This window comes from Mchenga conophoros, linkage group LG13 (assembly GCF_057382185.1).
Source record: "Mchenga conophoros isolate Kocher_MC1m ecotype Shallow Benthic linkage group LG13, M_conophoros_male_GT1.1, whole genome shotgun sequence".
NCBI classification, from domain to species: domain Eukaryota; kingdom Metazoa; phylum Chordata; class Actinopteri; order Cichliformes; family Cichlidae; genus Mchenga; species Mchenga conophoros.
Window position 1 is genome coordinate 16,606,289 of NC_140538.1, and position 16,458 is coordinate 16,622,746.

The window sequence follows — 16,458 nt, forward strand, 5'->3', positions numbered from 1 at the left end:
TTATTGTGAGGTGAAGTAGAGTTATAAGAACACACAATATCACTCAAGTACATGCAGTATAAAAGTTTATTTAACTATATTCAAATAGGTAAGTATCATTGGAACGAACAGATCCACTTTTAATGGGGTAATGATGCCTCTAGGTGGCACAAAATAGTCACATGGAAAGATTTTAAGTATGTGCCTCATTGGGGGAATATAAATGATTTAACATTTCCTTTTTGCACCATCTCCACCCTATTTACATTGTGTCATAGTTCAGTCCTTCAGTACTTCTCTCCAGCTCCAGCTTCTCTCCATTCACCAGAGAAATGAACCATGCCTATGTGTATATCTTCTCTCAGAACATATGACAGATATATACAGAGGCACAGAATTAACTGCATATGTATATGTGTACATAATCTGATAAAGTATTTACAAATCATACACATACATATATGATATAAACAATGGATTGTCTACCATTGACTTCCCTTTAAATTAAATTGGATTGGAGAGGTTTCTTCGCTGGGCCGTGCACGTGAGGTGGAATAAAACTTTAGTGTTTGCTGTGCTCTTTCACTTCATGCATCATGTTTTCTTCTTACAGGCTTAGTGATAAAAAACATTCTTTTAGACATAAAAGCATGAGCGCGCTTGCAGTTTAATATTAATGGATGAATATGCGTGTAACAGTCCAGTGAGTTTCACTACATCTGCAAGAAACATGAAATTTTCCAGATCTACGCAGTTTCCCAAATTCTTTAAACTGATATTTCCATTATTGTGCAGCGTGCAAAAGTCCGTTGATAGAAGTTGGCTCTCTGTGGCGGTGGAGTTGGTGGCATTATCCAGCGAGGAGGGATGGGAGGGGGTGTATGGGAGCGCGTTACAGGGGGACTGACGTCAGGATGCTGCTGAGGGGAAGAATATGGGTAATGCTGGGGATACGGATGTGGGTTGAGATGGGGATGAGGGTGCCGGTGGGCATGTGAACGAGTTTTGGGGTTTGGACTGTGACGTGAGTGTGGGTGAGTGCGGGGAAGATGACGTGGAGCAGGAGCCGGAGCTGGAGCATGACGTCAGCAGAAGTACTCATTAGGCTGTCCCTCTATTTTAGCTGTGGCCTCGGAGTCCAGGCTGGAGCGGGCTGACAGCAGCCGGTTGGACTCCTCGGGATTCAGTCTGTTCAAATACTCACCCTCGAGCCCTTTGGCCTTTGTGCCGGGTGAGAGTGTTTCAAATGTAACATATGAATCTTGGATGTCTTTTGATTTCTTTCCCCAGTACTTCTGAATGCGTCTCTTCAGCGCCCCGCAGCATACAATAACAGTGAGCGGGACTGCAATGATACAGGCCACTGTGATCACAATAACATTAATCAGCTTCTGGGTACCAGTAGCACTAGCTGCTTCATCAGTGGAGAATATGACACACTGCTCCTTCTTGGGGATCAGACCCTTCACACACACACAAGCAATGTACTTGGTCCTGGGCACCAAACCATCGATGGTTACACGGTTCTGCCCAGCTCCAACATTGATCTTTCTCATGTCCCTCTCTCCAAACACTGCATAGAGCACACTAAATGCTGTTGTGTTTTTGGCTTTAGGGGCTCTCCAGTTTAGAGAAATTGTATTGTCTGTGTCCCCTACAACTTTTACTGAGCGGACCACTCTGTCCGGGTCCTGCTGTAACGATGAGGCGTTAGCTGCCAAGTTACTTAGATTAGTCTTTTCCAGATCCAGCAGTGCATCTGAGTTGGGGGAGATGGCAGGCCCTGGGGTGGCTCCTTCAGTCAGGCTGTAACTGGATAGTCCAGGATCAGGCCCAACACCAGGCAGGAGGCCAGGATCCAGGGCCGGCAAGGATGAAGGAGCAGAGGTTGGAGCCACATATCTGGCCACCAGTTTCTCCTGGTAGGCAGCTTTGCCCATTTGGTTTGGTTTTTTGATTTTGGGCTTCTTGTCATTGTTGGTTTGGTTCCCCTCTGGTTTTGGCGAGTTGGAGACAACGAGGGAAATGACAGCCTCTGCATTCCCTGCGTAGTTAGTGGCCTTGCAGATGAATTTACCTGAATCACGGTAGGACACTGCTGGTACACTGAGGATTGACCAGGTGATTCCTTCCTTTGAGGTTTCCTGCTGGACTGTAGTGGCAGAGATGGAATAACACAGTTATAAAATAACAACAGAAGAACGATTTAAAAAAAAATAAAGTAATTTGACACCGGAGACGTCCCCTTTGACAAATGTGAAAAGAGACAACAAGCTGGTGATTACACAATGTTGCATTGATGATCAGTGTTGCGTAACTCACTGTGTTGGCAATAGATGTCACTCAGACTTACTAACGCCACTCGTGGCTCTCTATTTAATTAACAGCAGCAATACAGAGCACACAAAATCATCTTATCTCATCTATCCAAATAGCTGCTGACTCACCTGTTCCATTGAGGGCTCGTCCATCTGCCCTGCGCCATGTCAAGTCTGGGATGGGGACGCCAATGGTCCCACACCGGAGCAGCACATTGTTTCCAACAGCGCTCCTTACTCGTGCCACAGCTGTGTGGATACGTGGAAGCTGACAGCGGCGAAGCTCTGCGTCGCTGAACAGGACCCCCGACACGCTCTCCGGAGCTGAACATCGAAGTCTCGTGTCGATGAAAGCCACTGAAAGAGTCGGAGACTTCTGGAACTGGACCAGGTCATAGAGCCGGCAGTCACACACCCAGGGGTTGTCATGGAGACCTAAGGGCAAGGGTACAAGTGAGGCTACAGGAGGAAGACAAGTGTCCAGCTGTGGACGAAGTGATAGACCAGCCTACAGATGGTTGGTGTGGATGTAGGGATGTTAATCCTGTAAGAGGATTAATATTTAATTCATAAACTACATCATGGCCATGACTATGGCAATGATGATGATGATGATGATGATGATGATGATGATGATGATGATGATGATGATGGTGAAAATTGACTAGAGATCAAGATCAAACTTTGCTGTCATTTCACACTCCCTACAAGAAGATTATAAGAAGACTCGTTGTTGATCACAACACCTCCACCAACAGAGTGCATAGAGTTGTGTGTATTTTTATATATATACAATTTGAACTGTGTTTTTCTTTTTTCTTTTCTTTAATAAAATGTAACTTAAATCCACCCATTATAAGAGATAATGTTTTAAACAAAAGCATCTTAAATCTGCTATGTTACACTCTAAAAGCATGTAATAGATGTCAATATACAGCCTGTTAATATTAGTTATTAAATATGGAATCTAAAGATGAAATATCAAATATTATAAGAGCTTCAGAAATTATTATTGAAATTGTTACCTTCATATTAAAGACAAGATGTTACTTTTTTCCAATGTTACTTTTTATACAATATGTTTTTACTCACCAGAAACAGCTGTTGTTGTCAAATTATATATTGCTTATGTAAGCTTAAGATGCTTTTTAAAAAAATTTAAAAAAAAAAGTTGCTTTGCAAAAAGTTAGCACACTTTCATTAAGCTCAGAAGAAAACAATGCACCTAAAATGCACTTTAAAGGATTTAAATGGAGACTTGATGTTAGGATGAGCACTGCCTCTCACCGAGTATCATCTTGGAGCTGTCTGGCCCTTGTGCAGGCTTTGCAGCCAGCCAATTGGACAGCACTTCTGCAGGTAGGGTCACCAGACTGTTGCTGGACAGATCCAAGTAGGTGAGGTTCTTGATGTACGTGGTGGCCTCCGCGGGCAGGGAAGTGAGCTGGTTGTTGTGCAAATCGAGAAGTCTGAGGCTGGGCATATCCATGAGAGATTCCCAAGGAAAGGCGGTAAGGGCATTCCCGTCCAGCCGAAGCTCTTCCAGGTTATAAAGCCCCCGGAAACTGTCCGGGTTCAAGGCGGACAGCGTGTTAAAAGACATCCACAAGAATTCCAAACTGGAGAGGTAGTTGAAGGCTTCGCTGGGTATCTGCTGGATGGATGTCTTCTCAATCCGCAGCTTGGAGGTGTCAATAGGAAACCCGACAGGCACGAGAGATATATCGGGATCATTGCAAATCACGCTCCTAAAAGTCGGAAAATATTTGAGTTAACTTCACAAATTGCATTTGTGCATAGTTTACGAATCACTAAAACTTTAAACTAAATCGACAATTAATGACAACAAATGTGTATTCAAAAGTTCACAAGCAGCAAAAGTTATGTGGATAATGATTTTTTTTTAAAAACTTATTCCCCGTCCTACCAAAACACAAAAAAGCATAGATGAAAGCCTGAAAGTGCCTTTGAAAGATAATCCCGCATTAAATAAAATTGGAGCGGCATGCACTCCCTGAATTATCTTTTGTACACGTGTTCACCTCTGTGCAAACATCTGTCCTCATATGATGACAAAATGCATCACTGTGCAAAAAAACAAATAAAACAAAACAAAGAAACAAACACACAAAAAATACCACACAAGATACATTCATTTCACTTTGGGCATCCAACTTACCTCGCCTTTGATCCATCACTCAGGTTGTGGTAAAAGCAGCTGCACTGCGAAGGGCAGGCGCTCACTGGGGAAAAAAGTTGACCCGTGGCCACGTAGAGCCCCAGCAGCAGGACGAGGAACATTTTGGCCAACTTTTATGCATACGCAATTTGCCTACATGCGCCCACTTTGCGCCCACTGAAGTCAATCAGACTATTTTTTTTCTCTTTCATTTACAGGAATGTCATCCGTATGGCGCTGTCCCACCGCTTCGCTGCCCCATAGTGATCAGACTACTATGAGTCCCGAGATAAAAAAGGATAGACAAGGATTAGCGAAAAGGCTGGCGTTCGTTTCATCTGGATGCGTATTGCCTCCCGGAATCGGATAGGCTGCGCAGAGACGTCCCTATTTATTACCACAGAAAAACACTTCCGAAATGGTCATAATCCACTGTGATGTTTGCTTTTTTTTCTTTGCCTCAAATGTAGCATGTTTATTTGAGCCCTGCCGTGACTGTTAATCATTATGAGTTTTTTCAGTAAGTAGCACGTTTTTTTTACATTACCATCTGAATTTATCCAGATTCTTGATCCTTATGAGACTTGGAGAGATCTCTGTCCCCTCTCCCTATATTGAAACCTGAGGAATCCACAGAAGTCTAGGGACAATAGCATGATTTCATGTAATTTCCACAAATGTTGATCAATAAAGAAAAATCTGAACTTGACTGTTAGTGTTCACAAGTTTTTGTCTTGCAGCACACAAACCCACTTTGTGCTATATTGTTTGTTAGTTTTTTATGCTGGTCCAGTTTTTGTTTTTATCCTCTATCATTTTAGGCACCTTGCACAGCTGATTTAACCACTTGATGTCAGTCTGTTGATCAAAATCTTTGATTCTTTGCACACAAGAACAAAAAATTATAAACAGAGATACAGAACAGCAGCACTGGCATGGCTCCGCTGTAGAGTGCTTCCAATAAATAATTGGTTAAGATAGCTTTACTGAATTGCAACACATTGCACACACAGGCTGCAAAGCACTGGTGTGAAAACGGTAGTCTTAATCTTAATCTTAATTTTGAATAATGTGTATGAATGCAGATAATAGCAAATGCCCACAGACATTTATCACTGTGTATTTTTAGTATTATGGCTTCAGTTGTACTTTTTAGGCTTTTCAGTTTTAAATCTAAACACTGATGCATGGGGAATGCAGGTGTGGTTCTGATTGGCAGGGGCATTGTTTTGCAAACACTTGTTGTGCCTCCATGAAGCAAACCTGTGTATATACACGGCTGTGGACTCGGTCAAACCCGAGTCTCGTCGTTTAACTTCAGCAGCCGCTGCATCCTCACCGGGACACCACAACACAAAGGCTCGTTGTGCAATTAATAGAAGGCTTTATTGTTGCGGCGCGTAAATGCGCATTAAGGGTTATGTTCCGCGTTCATTAAGACATTCCTGCGCGGATTGGGGCGACAGAGAGGCTTTACATAATAAACTGCAAGCATTCACGTGAAATGCCCCTTTAAAAGCCGGCTCTCTTCGGTCACACCGAGGGGCATCGTAAACAAGCGGAACGAGAGGAGTCTGTGACAGCTGCACTTTGGTGTGTCAAACCAGGCTTCAGGATGGTTTCTTCGTACCCTTTACCGGAGGGCTTCTCCGAGTTTGATGTGTTTTCCCTGGGATCTTGTCTGCTTGTGGAGGGTAAGTTATGTCTTGGAATTCAGCCAAATACTACGAGGACTTTGCCTGCTGTGTTTGCCATTAACCTACGCCAGGACATGTCTCCTCCCGGTCACTGACACGGACCCGTTTCTCTGTAAACTTGCAAAATAATGCTTACTTATGGTCTAAAAATAAAATAAAATAAAAATGAATGCGACGAATTTCGCCTGAGGTGTGAGCTATTTCGCAGTAAGCATCGCTGTGCGCGCTGATTTGCATTGTGTGCGTTTTTTGTTCCCCTTCCCCAAAGGTCTGCTGGGCTTCTTTCTAAATGCGGTCACAATGCTTGCTTTCCTCAAAGTGAGAGAACTGAGGACTCCCAGCAATTTCCTAGTATTCAGTTTAGCAATGGCTGATATTGGCATCTCCATGAACGCCACGATCGCCGCTTTCTCCAGCTTTCTGAGGTGAGTGATGTAACCACCCCTTTCATAATGGACATCGAGGTCCATCCGCATGTGGGTGGGATGAAATGTAATGAGAAAATAATGCCGGTGACAATAGGCTACTGCTGGCCACCTGTTGTGACGAATCATCTGTACAGAGCTGTATAATCGATGTAGAGTGGTCCAATTAAGGCTGTACAGTGAAGAGGGTCAGTACAGAGCATATTCAAACTGCAATCAGGAAATGAGACCCGTTGCTCTCAGTGTTCACCAGTTCATGGATTAAATGTTATACTAGTGATTTGTTTATGTATTTTACTAAAATTGGTGCTTAAGGGGTTTCTTGTGTCAGTCAACTTTGAATACATCCTCTGTCTTTAGGTATTGGCCTTATGGCTCTGATGGATGCCAGACTCATGGTTTCCAGGGCTTCATGACAGCTCTTGCCAGCATCCACTTTGTAGCTGCTGTTGCCTGGGACAGATATCACCAGTACTGCACCAGTAAGTCAATATCTGGCTGATGATACCAAATGCAGTCAACTTTTCCTCTCCTATGTTGCACAAATGTGCACATAAATCAGCCAAGTACACTGCTGTCTTTAAATTTTCTACAGACAAAATAATGAGACAATATGCAAATAAATAGCAACCTGAACAGTTGCTATAACACAGGCTGACACCTCTGTACTAAAACTGCAACCTGGAAGGCTTGAGTGTTAACAATAAGTCCTACACCTTATTTTTAAACATCATTACCAGGGTACATGGGCAAGAGGAAATGACTCAACTCAAATGTCCCTTGGTTAGTGCAGGGTTTATTACACTGTTGTTAACTCTGTTATAACTGTTGCAAACAAGCAGCTCTAGTTAAGATATTAGTTTAGCTAAGAATGCACATTTGTTTCTTAGCAGCAGTGTGACATTTAAAACAGAAACAAAATCAGTAGCCTACTTGAGTATGCATTCATTGTGTTGCTGGTGTTTAGACTAGTCATAAAGAATATTGTTCTTCCCAGGGACAAAGCTGCAGTGGAGCAGTGCCATCACTCTGGCTGTGTTTGTGTGGCTGTTCACTGCCTTCTGGTCCGCCATGCCCCTCATTGGCTGGGGAGAGTACGACTACGAGCCCCTCAGGACTTGCTGCACACTGGACTACAGCAAGGGAGACAGGTACCATATACAAACATAATTTCTGCACAGTGCTTGCAAGATAAATATATGTTATTTTCACTTTTTTTAACCTGCTGTGTGTGTCTCTGTCCATAGAAACTACGTGTCCTACTTGGTTCCAATGAGCATCTTCAACATGGGTATCCAGGTGTTTGTCGTCATGTCTTCTTACCAATCCATTGCACAGAAATTCAAGAAGACAGGAAACCCCAGAGTAAGTTCAGTAAATTAAATTATGCACAAACTTTAGCAACATAAGATTAGAAGAAGATGTCTTTTGCTGGGGAAAAAGGTGTTGTAGATTGCACTGATATCCAGATTCACTTTGGAGTAGCAAGAAACGCATACAGAACAAATCCAAACAAGTTTAACTGAATTTTGGGAATTACTCCAAAATCAAAGAATCTGACATTTATAAGAACAGATGCATAAATCCTCTAAAATATGTAGTCCTTGTAAAGGCTCTCTATGCTTTGAAGTTGCCCACTGAAAGAAATCAGAGGGATTCTCCTCAACCTAGCATAAGCACAATAGCCTCATGTGGCCTTTATTCAGAGACACAAAACAGTGTGTGAATGAAGAGCATTTACGCTGGGATATATGTAGGTCATTACCACAGGGTGAAGATCAGTGGCTTTAGCTGGGAATGTGGGTACTGGTGTGCAGTGAGAAGAACAATGTTCATTAGGGGAGTTCTGGAGGGGTTGAATCAGGTGACCCGCTTTGTGTTGCATAAGCTCATTACTTACAGTCATCCGAGCTGGCTGGAGGGACACTTTGATTACAAACACAAACTGCCCAGTAGATACACCCAGTACTCCACCAGAGAATAGAGATGGCACGATACCACTTTTTCATGTCCAATACCGATATCATAAATTTGGATATCTGCTGATACCGATATGAATCTGATATAGTGTGTTTTTTAATCAATAAAACTGTTTTTTTAAATATCTTGCTGCTTTTTGTATAAGTTCATACTCAAGTTTAAAAACAAACAAAAACTAAAGCTATTCTGTTATACCTGTATGCAAAAAATACACTACACCCAAAATATTTCATAGTTCAGCAATACTGATCAATCTAATAAACTTAAACCTACTCCATCCTTCCTATTCTGGTATTTTAAAGAGTAAGCAACCTAACTAATAGGGCTCTAAAACTCCCAGCAAAAAAAAAAAAAAAAATAGGGAACCACCCACCCTCCACCTCATGATGCTTAATTGATGTAATCAACTTTAATTTGATGCAGTGTGGGGAAAAAATGCACAGAAATCAATTATTTTTCAAGAATAATTAAATAGATTCAACATCTTTCTTCAACAGAACTGCAGACTGCACAGGTGGTACCTTCCCAAAGGAAAAAGTACTATAGCTTACTAGGGTATATTAGACTTAATAGTTACTATGTACAGTAATGGACTTCTATAAATTTTACATCAGATTAAAACTTTGGTTGTAAGATTCAGATAATTATTTATTAAAAGCTGGACATTTTAAATGAGAATAAGAAAGAAAAGTATGTCTTTGTGCCCCCTTTCCCTGTTCATGCCCTATCGGCCCCCCTGGCTAAACTTTGCTAGATCCGCTCCTGCACAGTTACCAGCCGTCAGCTGCGTAGAAAAAGATCCTGGTGTAGAAAGTAATATTAAATAAATTCTAACAACAGCTTATCAAGCTTAAACGTGCTGCTGTTGTTCAGCCGCTGGTTTCCTCTTTCTGGCGCGAAGTGAGCGATAGACAAGCAAGAGAGATGGACTCGCGACAGAAAAGCCGATCAGCTGATCATTGATCAGTTTCATGATTTCATGATTGAAGTAGCAGCAGGAGAGGGAGGGAGAGAGAAGAGACAGTCGCTCCATATATCGGCTGTAAAGCTTAACGCGGGAATGTTTCACAAACATTCAGAGATGAACTTACACACTTGCTTTACTTCTCTCTGGGATAACTTCCTCGGAGATGAAATGCCAGATTGGTAGGCTATACACACAGCCGCTCTATCACCTGAGGCATACTGCTGCCACGGTTAATGATCCAAGTTATGCCTTGTCGCAAGTTTTGTGAGGTGCTTTTTTTTTATATTTAATGGATCGATTACATTTTTTATTTCTCTCCGATATCCGATCCAATTTACGTCAGTATCTGACCAATACCGATACTAATATTTGGATCGGTCCATTTCTACCAGAGAACAGTAATTATGTAATAATCAAACAGTTTACAGTCAAATTATTAGAAAAGGGGGAAAGTCTGCATTAAAACTTGGAAGCAGAACAACGCCTAGGAATGTGACACAACCTAAATTAAGGAGAGAAAATGGTCACAAATAATTTGGGGTTATCTAAAAGAAAACTCCATCTTGTAAATGTGTAATCAGTTTTACAGAGCTGATCATTATCCCTTCTGGAAAGGTTCAAGCATAAGCAAATGTCAGTGTTTCTTTTCAGCTACTTACAGATGATTAAATATAAGTATGTAGGGAATCCCCGATATATGTGGATGGAGTTCGGAGATTCTTTTCACAGTCTCAGCACCACACAGATTCACCATGGTGCTAGAACACTTGGACATTTTGACTTTAAGTGGACTCGTATGTCATTGAGGTTTTTTTTTTTCTTTTGGTTTGTTTGTATTAGAAAAAGACAGAAAACAGTAGTTTGTGAGCCACAGATTTATCTGCCAGGCACAACAGCAGTAAGTGCCTGATCAGGATTTAACAGACAGTGACTTTGTGTACTCTTCCACAGCTCAGACAGATCACAGTTTCTTAGCTATAGTTCCATTATAGCTGTTGGGACAATTTTATTTAGTTTTTTGTAAGCTTAGTATATTTGCTGTTATTTAAAGTACAGCCTGTTTAAGTCAGCAATATTTTTTCTGTCTTTTTAGCTTTAATAATAGAGACTTTGTGGTACTGTGCAGTGTTTACATGTTTTGTGGGTTCTCTCTGGGTACTCTGATTCCCTCCCATGGGCCAAAGAGACGAATGTTAAGTTAATTGGTGAGTCTAAATTTGATGTAGGTGTGGATGTGAGCATGAATGGCTGGCTCTGTGTTAGCCCTGTAATTTGTCTGGCAGCCTGCCTAGTGTGTATTGTGTGTCTCACCCACTGTCAGGGGTGATACAGAAAATAGATGGACGGATGGGATTTTTATAAGCTTAAATCAGGCTAATGTCCAGCAAAAGCACTACAGTGCATATGGCTTTATTTTGATAAAGTATCATTAAACACAGAGAATTTTGTCTATTCTTGTCTGACTTGGTCTGATTGTTATCACTTCTTTATTTCGAGCATTTTGGAGTCTTCATCTTTCTCTGGGGATAAATTAAACAATCCTCTATAAACAAAACTATTTTATTTACCTCATGAACCTAGAAGCAAGCTCATTTTACTGAGATAACATTAACACTCAGTGTAGGACGGTCTTTCACAAACACACATTTGATAAAATGGCCTCAAAAACAAATTGTTTATAGAGGTTTAGCTAATGTAATGTTCCCATTTGAAAGTCAGTTCATTCAATTCTACCAAATTGGTAGCAGTTCACCTAGATTGCACTGCCAACATCGTCCTCATAGAGCCTAAAGTTTAAACCTGCTTTCATACAAAAAATGAAAGCCCACAAAATATTTGAAAATCACTAATGTACTCTGATTGCTTGGCACCTGTTTTCAAAAGATTACTATATCACAAATCAGGAGCAAAACAAGAACTTATATGTCTTTATAAGAGGCAGCTGGTTGTGATGGTAGCCCAGTTAGTTGGGTGCTGCTTGAAATGTGTGAAATCATTATGGAGAATTTTTTAAAGCTGCTTTGGTGCATACAGAAATGTGTTTTACTGAAATTTAACACTTTTTTTTAATCTCGACCCCAGCTATCAAATTAAATTTTTTAGAAAAAAAGTGTTCGGACTTTCCTTTTACAATGGGTCTTTAAGGACTCACTGTCTGGTTTCCCTATGGACGGTCTGTTTCCCAGGCAGTACAAACTGAGTGTGTAATAATAGCCTATTAAATAAGTAAGTAAATATTTATTTATAAAACATCCTTCAAGATAAATATCACAAAGTGCTTCACAATGAAATCATATGTTTTTCATCCCACTTTTAAATCAAACATAAACCCCGGTTTTTCATCATTTCTTATGTGTAGCATACATTTGTGGAGCTCTGTGAACAGAGTAAATCTAAACTCAATCTGTGCACACAGTAACCCAAAAAGTTACTATACAATTAAATGACCAAAAAGTGACAAATAGACATTTGTATGCACAGTAAGCAAAAGTGTTCAGTTCTGTGAGGTCAAAAATCTTTTTTTTTAAGGTAATATAGTGTCAGTGAAACGATGTTAAGAAAACTAAAGCTACTTATAGATAGGAATTGTGAAAACTATATGTAAATTTGTCAGTGCTGCTTTGTATGTGTGAACTGAATAATGTCTGCTTTCAGCCTTGGATTACACAGACCTGCCCTCTCATTCACCCACTCAGTGTTTTTGTTTTGTAGCTTAGCATTGATGATCTTAGCACAAACTCGTTTTCACCAGGGCATGTGACTTGCCTCCAAGCAGACAACCTCATGACACAAAGCCTTTTTCTCACCTTCACTCTTTGTGGTTTGCTAATCATTTTTGTTCTTATCCTCTCTTTTTCCCACTATTCATTCCTTTGCACATTAATCCTCCCTCCACTACCTATTGTTTCCTCTCCACAGTTCAACCCCAACACTCCTCTGAAGACTATGCTGTTCTGCTGGGGGCCCTATGGGATCCTGGCTTTCTATGCTGCTGTGGAGAATGCAAACCTTGTCTCACCTAAGCTCAGAATGGTAACAACTATCATTACATACTTTGGCACAAAGTTTTTCTGACTCCACTTAGTAATGCATTAAAGAAATACAGCTTAGCTTAGCTGCTTGTTTTTGCATGTAGTTCAAATGTACATATTTAATATAAAACATTTGTTCCTTGAATTTAAAGAATTCTGCCCTTTGTTACAGAAGACATGCAAAGCGCCATGTAGAGTCCAAAACATGAATAAACAACACAAATTATTTCCTAATATTTCTGCTAAGAAAAATCTAATTGACCATAATATTTGGGTCCTGTCTCTGCAGATCGCGCCTATCCTGGCTAAGACTACTCCCACCTTCAATGCCCTCCTGTACGCACTGGGAAATGAGAACTACAGAGGCGGCATTTGGCAGTTAATCACCGGGGAAAAGATTGATGTGCCTCAAATTGAGAACAAGTCCAAATAAACTGAGCATGCAATAATTACATGCATTCTGTCCTTGTGGTTTCTCGCAGGTACATAGATGTTTGTGAGTGTCTGTGCATTTTGTGTGTCTTGAGCAGTGGTAGCCATTGCACCTGTTCTGCTACCCGTTGTGTCTGCAGTTGTATTTCTAAAATGATTGTCACATTACAAAATAAACATATGAAATAACAAGTACCTCCTAATGGACTTTGGGAGATCAGCATTAGTTTATTGTGCTGTTTAATAATATACAGTTCCATACACAACAGCAGAAACTTTGGGCTTGGCTACTTCTGTAACCACATGAATTTCTCTGTCACTCAATTCAAATGTGATTTGTTTTAATTTTGAGTTCAGAATTAAACATATCCATCCATTCATGTTAATCCAGTTAGTTTTAATGCAAACACTCCTGCAGAGCAAGTGATGCACAGAGCAAATATGACTATTTATTCCCCCAGGGATCAATAAAGTATTCTGATTCTGATTCTGATTCTGATTTTACAGACTCTGCTACAGCAGCCTGGGATATTTTAATCATTTTTCACTTTGCTTATAGTGCAAATGTCCTTGCAGACAGCAATCAGAGCATTTTCTCCTTACTAGTTGCCTATTTTGCTATCTGGTTGAAGATGAAAGGCTCTTAAATAGATTAATTCAGCTAAAAAAGAGACATCACAGTCTGACATTCAGTTTCTTAATCTTTATGGTGCCTGTTAATGAAATATGAAAGCGCATTCAGGCCACTGATATCCCATCATGTGTTGCAGGGTTGTGAGTGATCTCTCTCACCAGGATGGAAGTGCATTAATCCTCTAAAAAAAGAGGACCATTCTTGAATTCACAGCCCCTACAACACTCTGCCTGTAGATCGACTAAACATGCTTCTTTCCTCCACGCCAGCATCTAAAGTTTGCTATAACAATACAATATCACCAAGAACTGAATAAATCAGTGTTATTTACTGAGGCGAATTCATGTCTGGTCCAGAGTGCTCTATGAATTAATGTTCAAGGAACATTTCACTTCATCCATTTGACTTCTGCATATCATGAAATTTGTTTTTACTTTGATGTTTATGTAAAATACACCATTGTTTAAGCACAACATTGAACAATACACAGTACCATACTGGTTATTATAAAATGACTATTTTTTTTAAGTAGGTTTCAGAAACCACGTACCACATTCTTATGGTTTTCTTTTACCAACTGTTGATACTCGTAATATGAAATGCTAAAATGTATAACACACGTAAACTTTTGGAAAACAGCAGAGTGCTTCAGAATTTAATATAAAAGTTGTTTTAAAAAGGATATGTTTTTAAAGATGAGGACTACTTTAACAAATCATTTTTCTGTTTTATGTTGCAACATAAAATACATTTGTGGTCACAAATCATTCACACTCATCATGGACATGAATGCCATGATAATTCTGGGCTTTTAATTATTTCTTAGAACTGTTCATTTTCCCAGATGGAGTCATTGGAGTCAGAAAACAAGAATTTGGTGCCCACGTTTCAAAGTACTTTTATTTTTCTCCAATCCGCATACACACACCCCGACTACTATTTGGTCCTTTAGCAAGTTGCACCTCAACCAGATGCTTTTAGCAGCCATAAACAAGCTTCTGTATAATTGTGGTTTAATATTTGATCACTCTTCTTGGCAGAATTGGTAGAGTTCATTTTAATTAGTTGGGTTCCTGGCACGAATGGATTTTATGCACAGTCCACAAATGTTCAGTAGGGTTGAGGTCAGGGCTTTGGGAAGGCTGTTTCAGAAGTTTATTGTTAGCCTAATTTATTGATTCCAAAATCAGTTTTGATGTGTATTTGTGACTGTGCCAAAATAGCTCAATCTTTGTCTCGTCTGACCATACAATTAAACTTTTCTCCTGAAGTCATTTGACGTATTAATTGGGCAGATCCAAATTTTAGTCAAGATCGAAGGTGTTGAGTTTGGAGCAAGGGCTTTATTCTTGTTGGTACCCTCAGTTTGCTCTCATCTGAGGGTGACAGTTTGGATTTTTTACCAGTACTTAGCAAAGCGGTGACACATTCGAATAACTTATCGTTATGTACAACTAATTGAACTGATTACTGTGGACTGGCAGGTGTTTAGAAATGCCTCCAAGAGACTTTCCTGGGAAAATGCAATGAATGAAATAAATGAGGTCCTTTCAAATCTTAAATATTAGTTGGTGGAATTTGAAAGACAACAATTCTACTCTACAATGTATACAGTAGATTTTGTATAATGACCGGTCCCTATAAAATCCTATAAATACTGGAAAACATTGTTTTTGTGTGGCTGATGTAATGTTTATAATTTGCAGTCATCCTGATTAATCTAAAACAGTGACAACATGCACTCAATATCCATTCAATAATCAAATAATAAAGAATTGCAGATAGATAAACTCTCTTGTCTTTTCTTATCGTTTTATTCATGTTCAAAAAGATTATGATGCTTATCTAACAAATGTAAATTACCATTAATGACTGACAGTCCTTGTGAGGTTTAAATAGCAGCTATGTGTGCAGTGCTGGAAACCTCTTTCTCTTGAATCTTAACTTGAGAATTCAAATGAAAAGATGCACAGAGCAAGTTCAACACTTGGAATCAGCTAAACAAGGAAAAAGGATTTGCCTGGTCATGAAACTGCTTGTCCATGAATTATCCAATTACTTTTGACCCTCTGAAAATATGGAATGATGTGTAAAGGGGGTTGTAATTCCTAAAAAACACTAATTCCAAATTTTTCTGAAAAGCTTGAATTAATATTGAAACACTGCAGGTCAATCACATCTTGATTGTTTGCTTTAAAATCCACTGTAGTTGTGTACAGGAGGTAAACTATCAAATAAAATTCACCATTATCAAAAATAAGCATCAAGATCTAACTGTATAAAGATCTGATGTATACAGTATGTATTGTTGCGTGTATTTCTACTCTTCAGTATCGCTATTTGTACTTGAGTTTAGCTCTGGGTATTTCTTCCTCCACCGGATGTGTGTCAGGGTGATTACACTGTAGTATTCATTCAACCAGCATTGTGGACCTAACACTCAGTGGATGTAACATACAGTAGAAGCCCCCAGTTGGTGTTTTTAAGCAGATTAACTGATGACAGTCTGTCAGTTGAGTGTGTTGTTGCATAATTAAGAACTGCTGACACATGTGTCATCAGCAACTTTCTCATTTATTGCAGGTAAGTCAACCATTTTCCATTAGAAATTGGACATTTATGGTTCCTTGATCTGTACTTGAAAAAAAGGACTATTTCTGCTAGATGCAAGAGTCCTCTAGAGATTATTTTAGTAATTATCAACATAAAATAACCACCAGAGCCTTAATGACATGTACATTGAAGTGCCCGGACACTGGTGGGCATATGGAGCTGTCATCTGGTAGGAAGGGTTATTCTGACCCCACTTCCTGAA

At 39.9% G+C, this 16,458-nt stretch overlaps 2 protein-coding genes across 2 annotated transcripts; one reads left to right on the forward strand and one right to left on the reverse strand.

Moving 5' to 3' along the window:
• Positions 1-54: 54 nt before the first annotated feature.
• On the reverse strand, positions 55-4,865 carry lrit1a (leucine-rich repeat, immunoglobulin-like and transmembrane domains 1a). The gene is made up of 4 exons (XM_085296763.1): positions 4,477-4,865; positions 3,585-4,045; positions 2,427-2,732; positions 55-2,131 (listed from the first exon to the last, which is right to left on the reverse strand). Exons 1-4 carry the CDS (start codon positions 4,596-4,598, stop codon positions 1,065-1,067), a joined length of 1,956 nt encoding a protein of 651 aa, XP_085152889.1. The 5' UTR covers positions 4,599-4,865; the 3' UTR covers positions 55-1,064.
• A 934-nt stretch (positions 4,866-5,799) lies between these two features.
• On the forward strand, positions 5,800-13,029 carry rgra (retinal G protein coupled receptor a). Its single transcript, XM_085296765.1, has 7 exons — positions 5,800-6,170; positions 6,442-6,598; positions 6,959-7,080; positions 7,596-7,749; positions 7,846-7,963; positions 12,465-12,578; positions 12,867-13,029. The coding sequence occupies exons 1-7, from the start codon at positions 6,092-6,094 to the stop codon at positions 13,008-13,010; spliced, it is 888 nt and encodes a 295-aa protein (XP_085152891.1). The 5' UTR covers positions 5,800-6,091; the 3' UTR covers positions 13,011-13,029.
• The last annotated feature ends 3,429 nt before the right edge of the window (positions 13,030-16,458 follow it).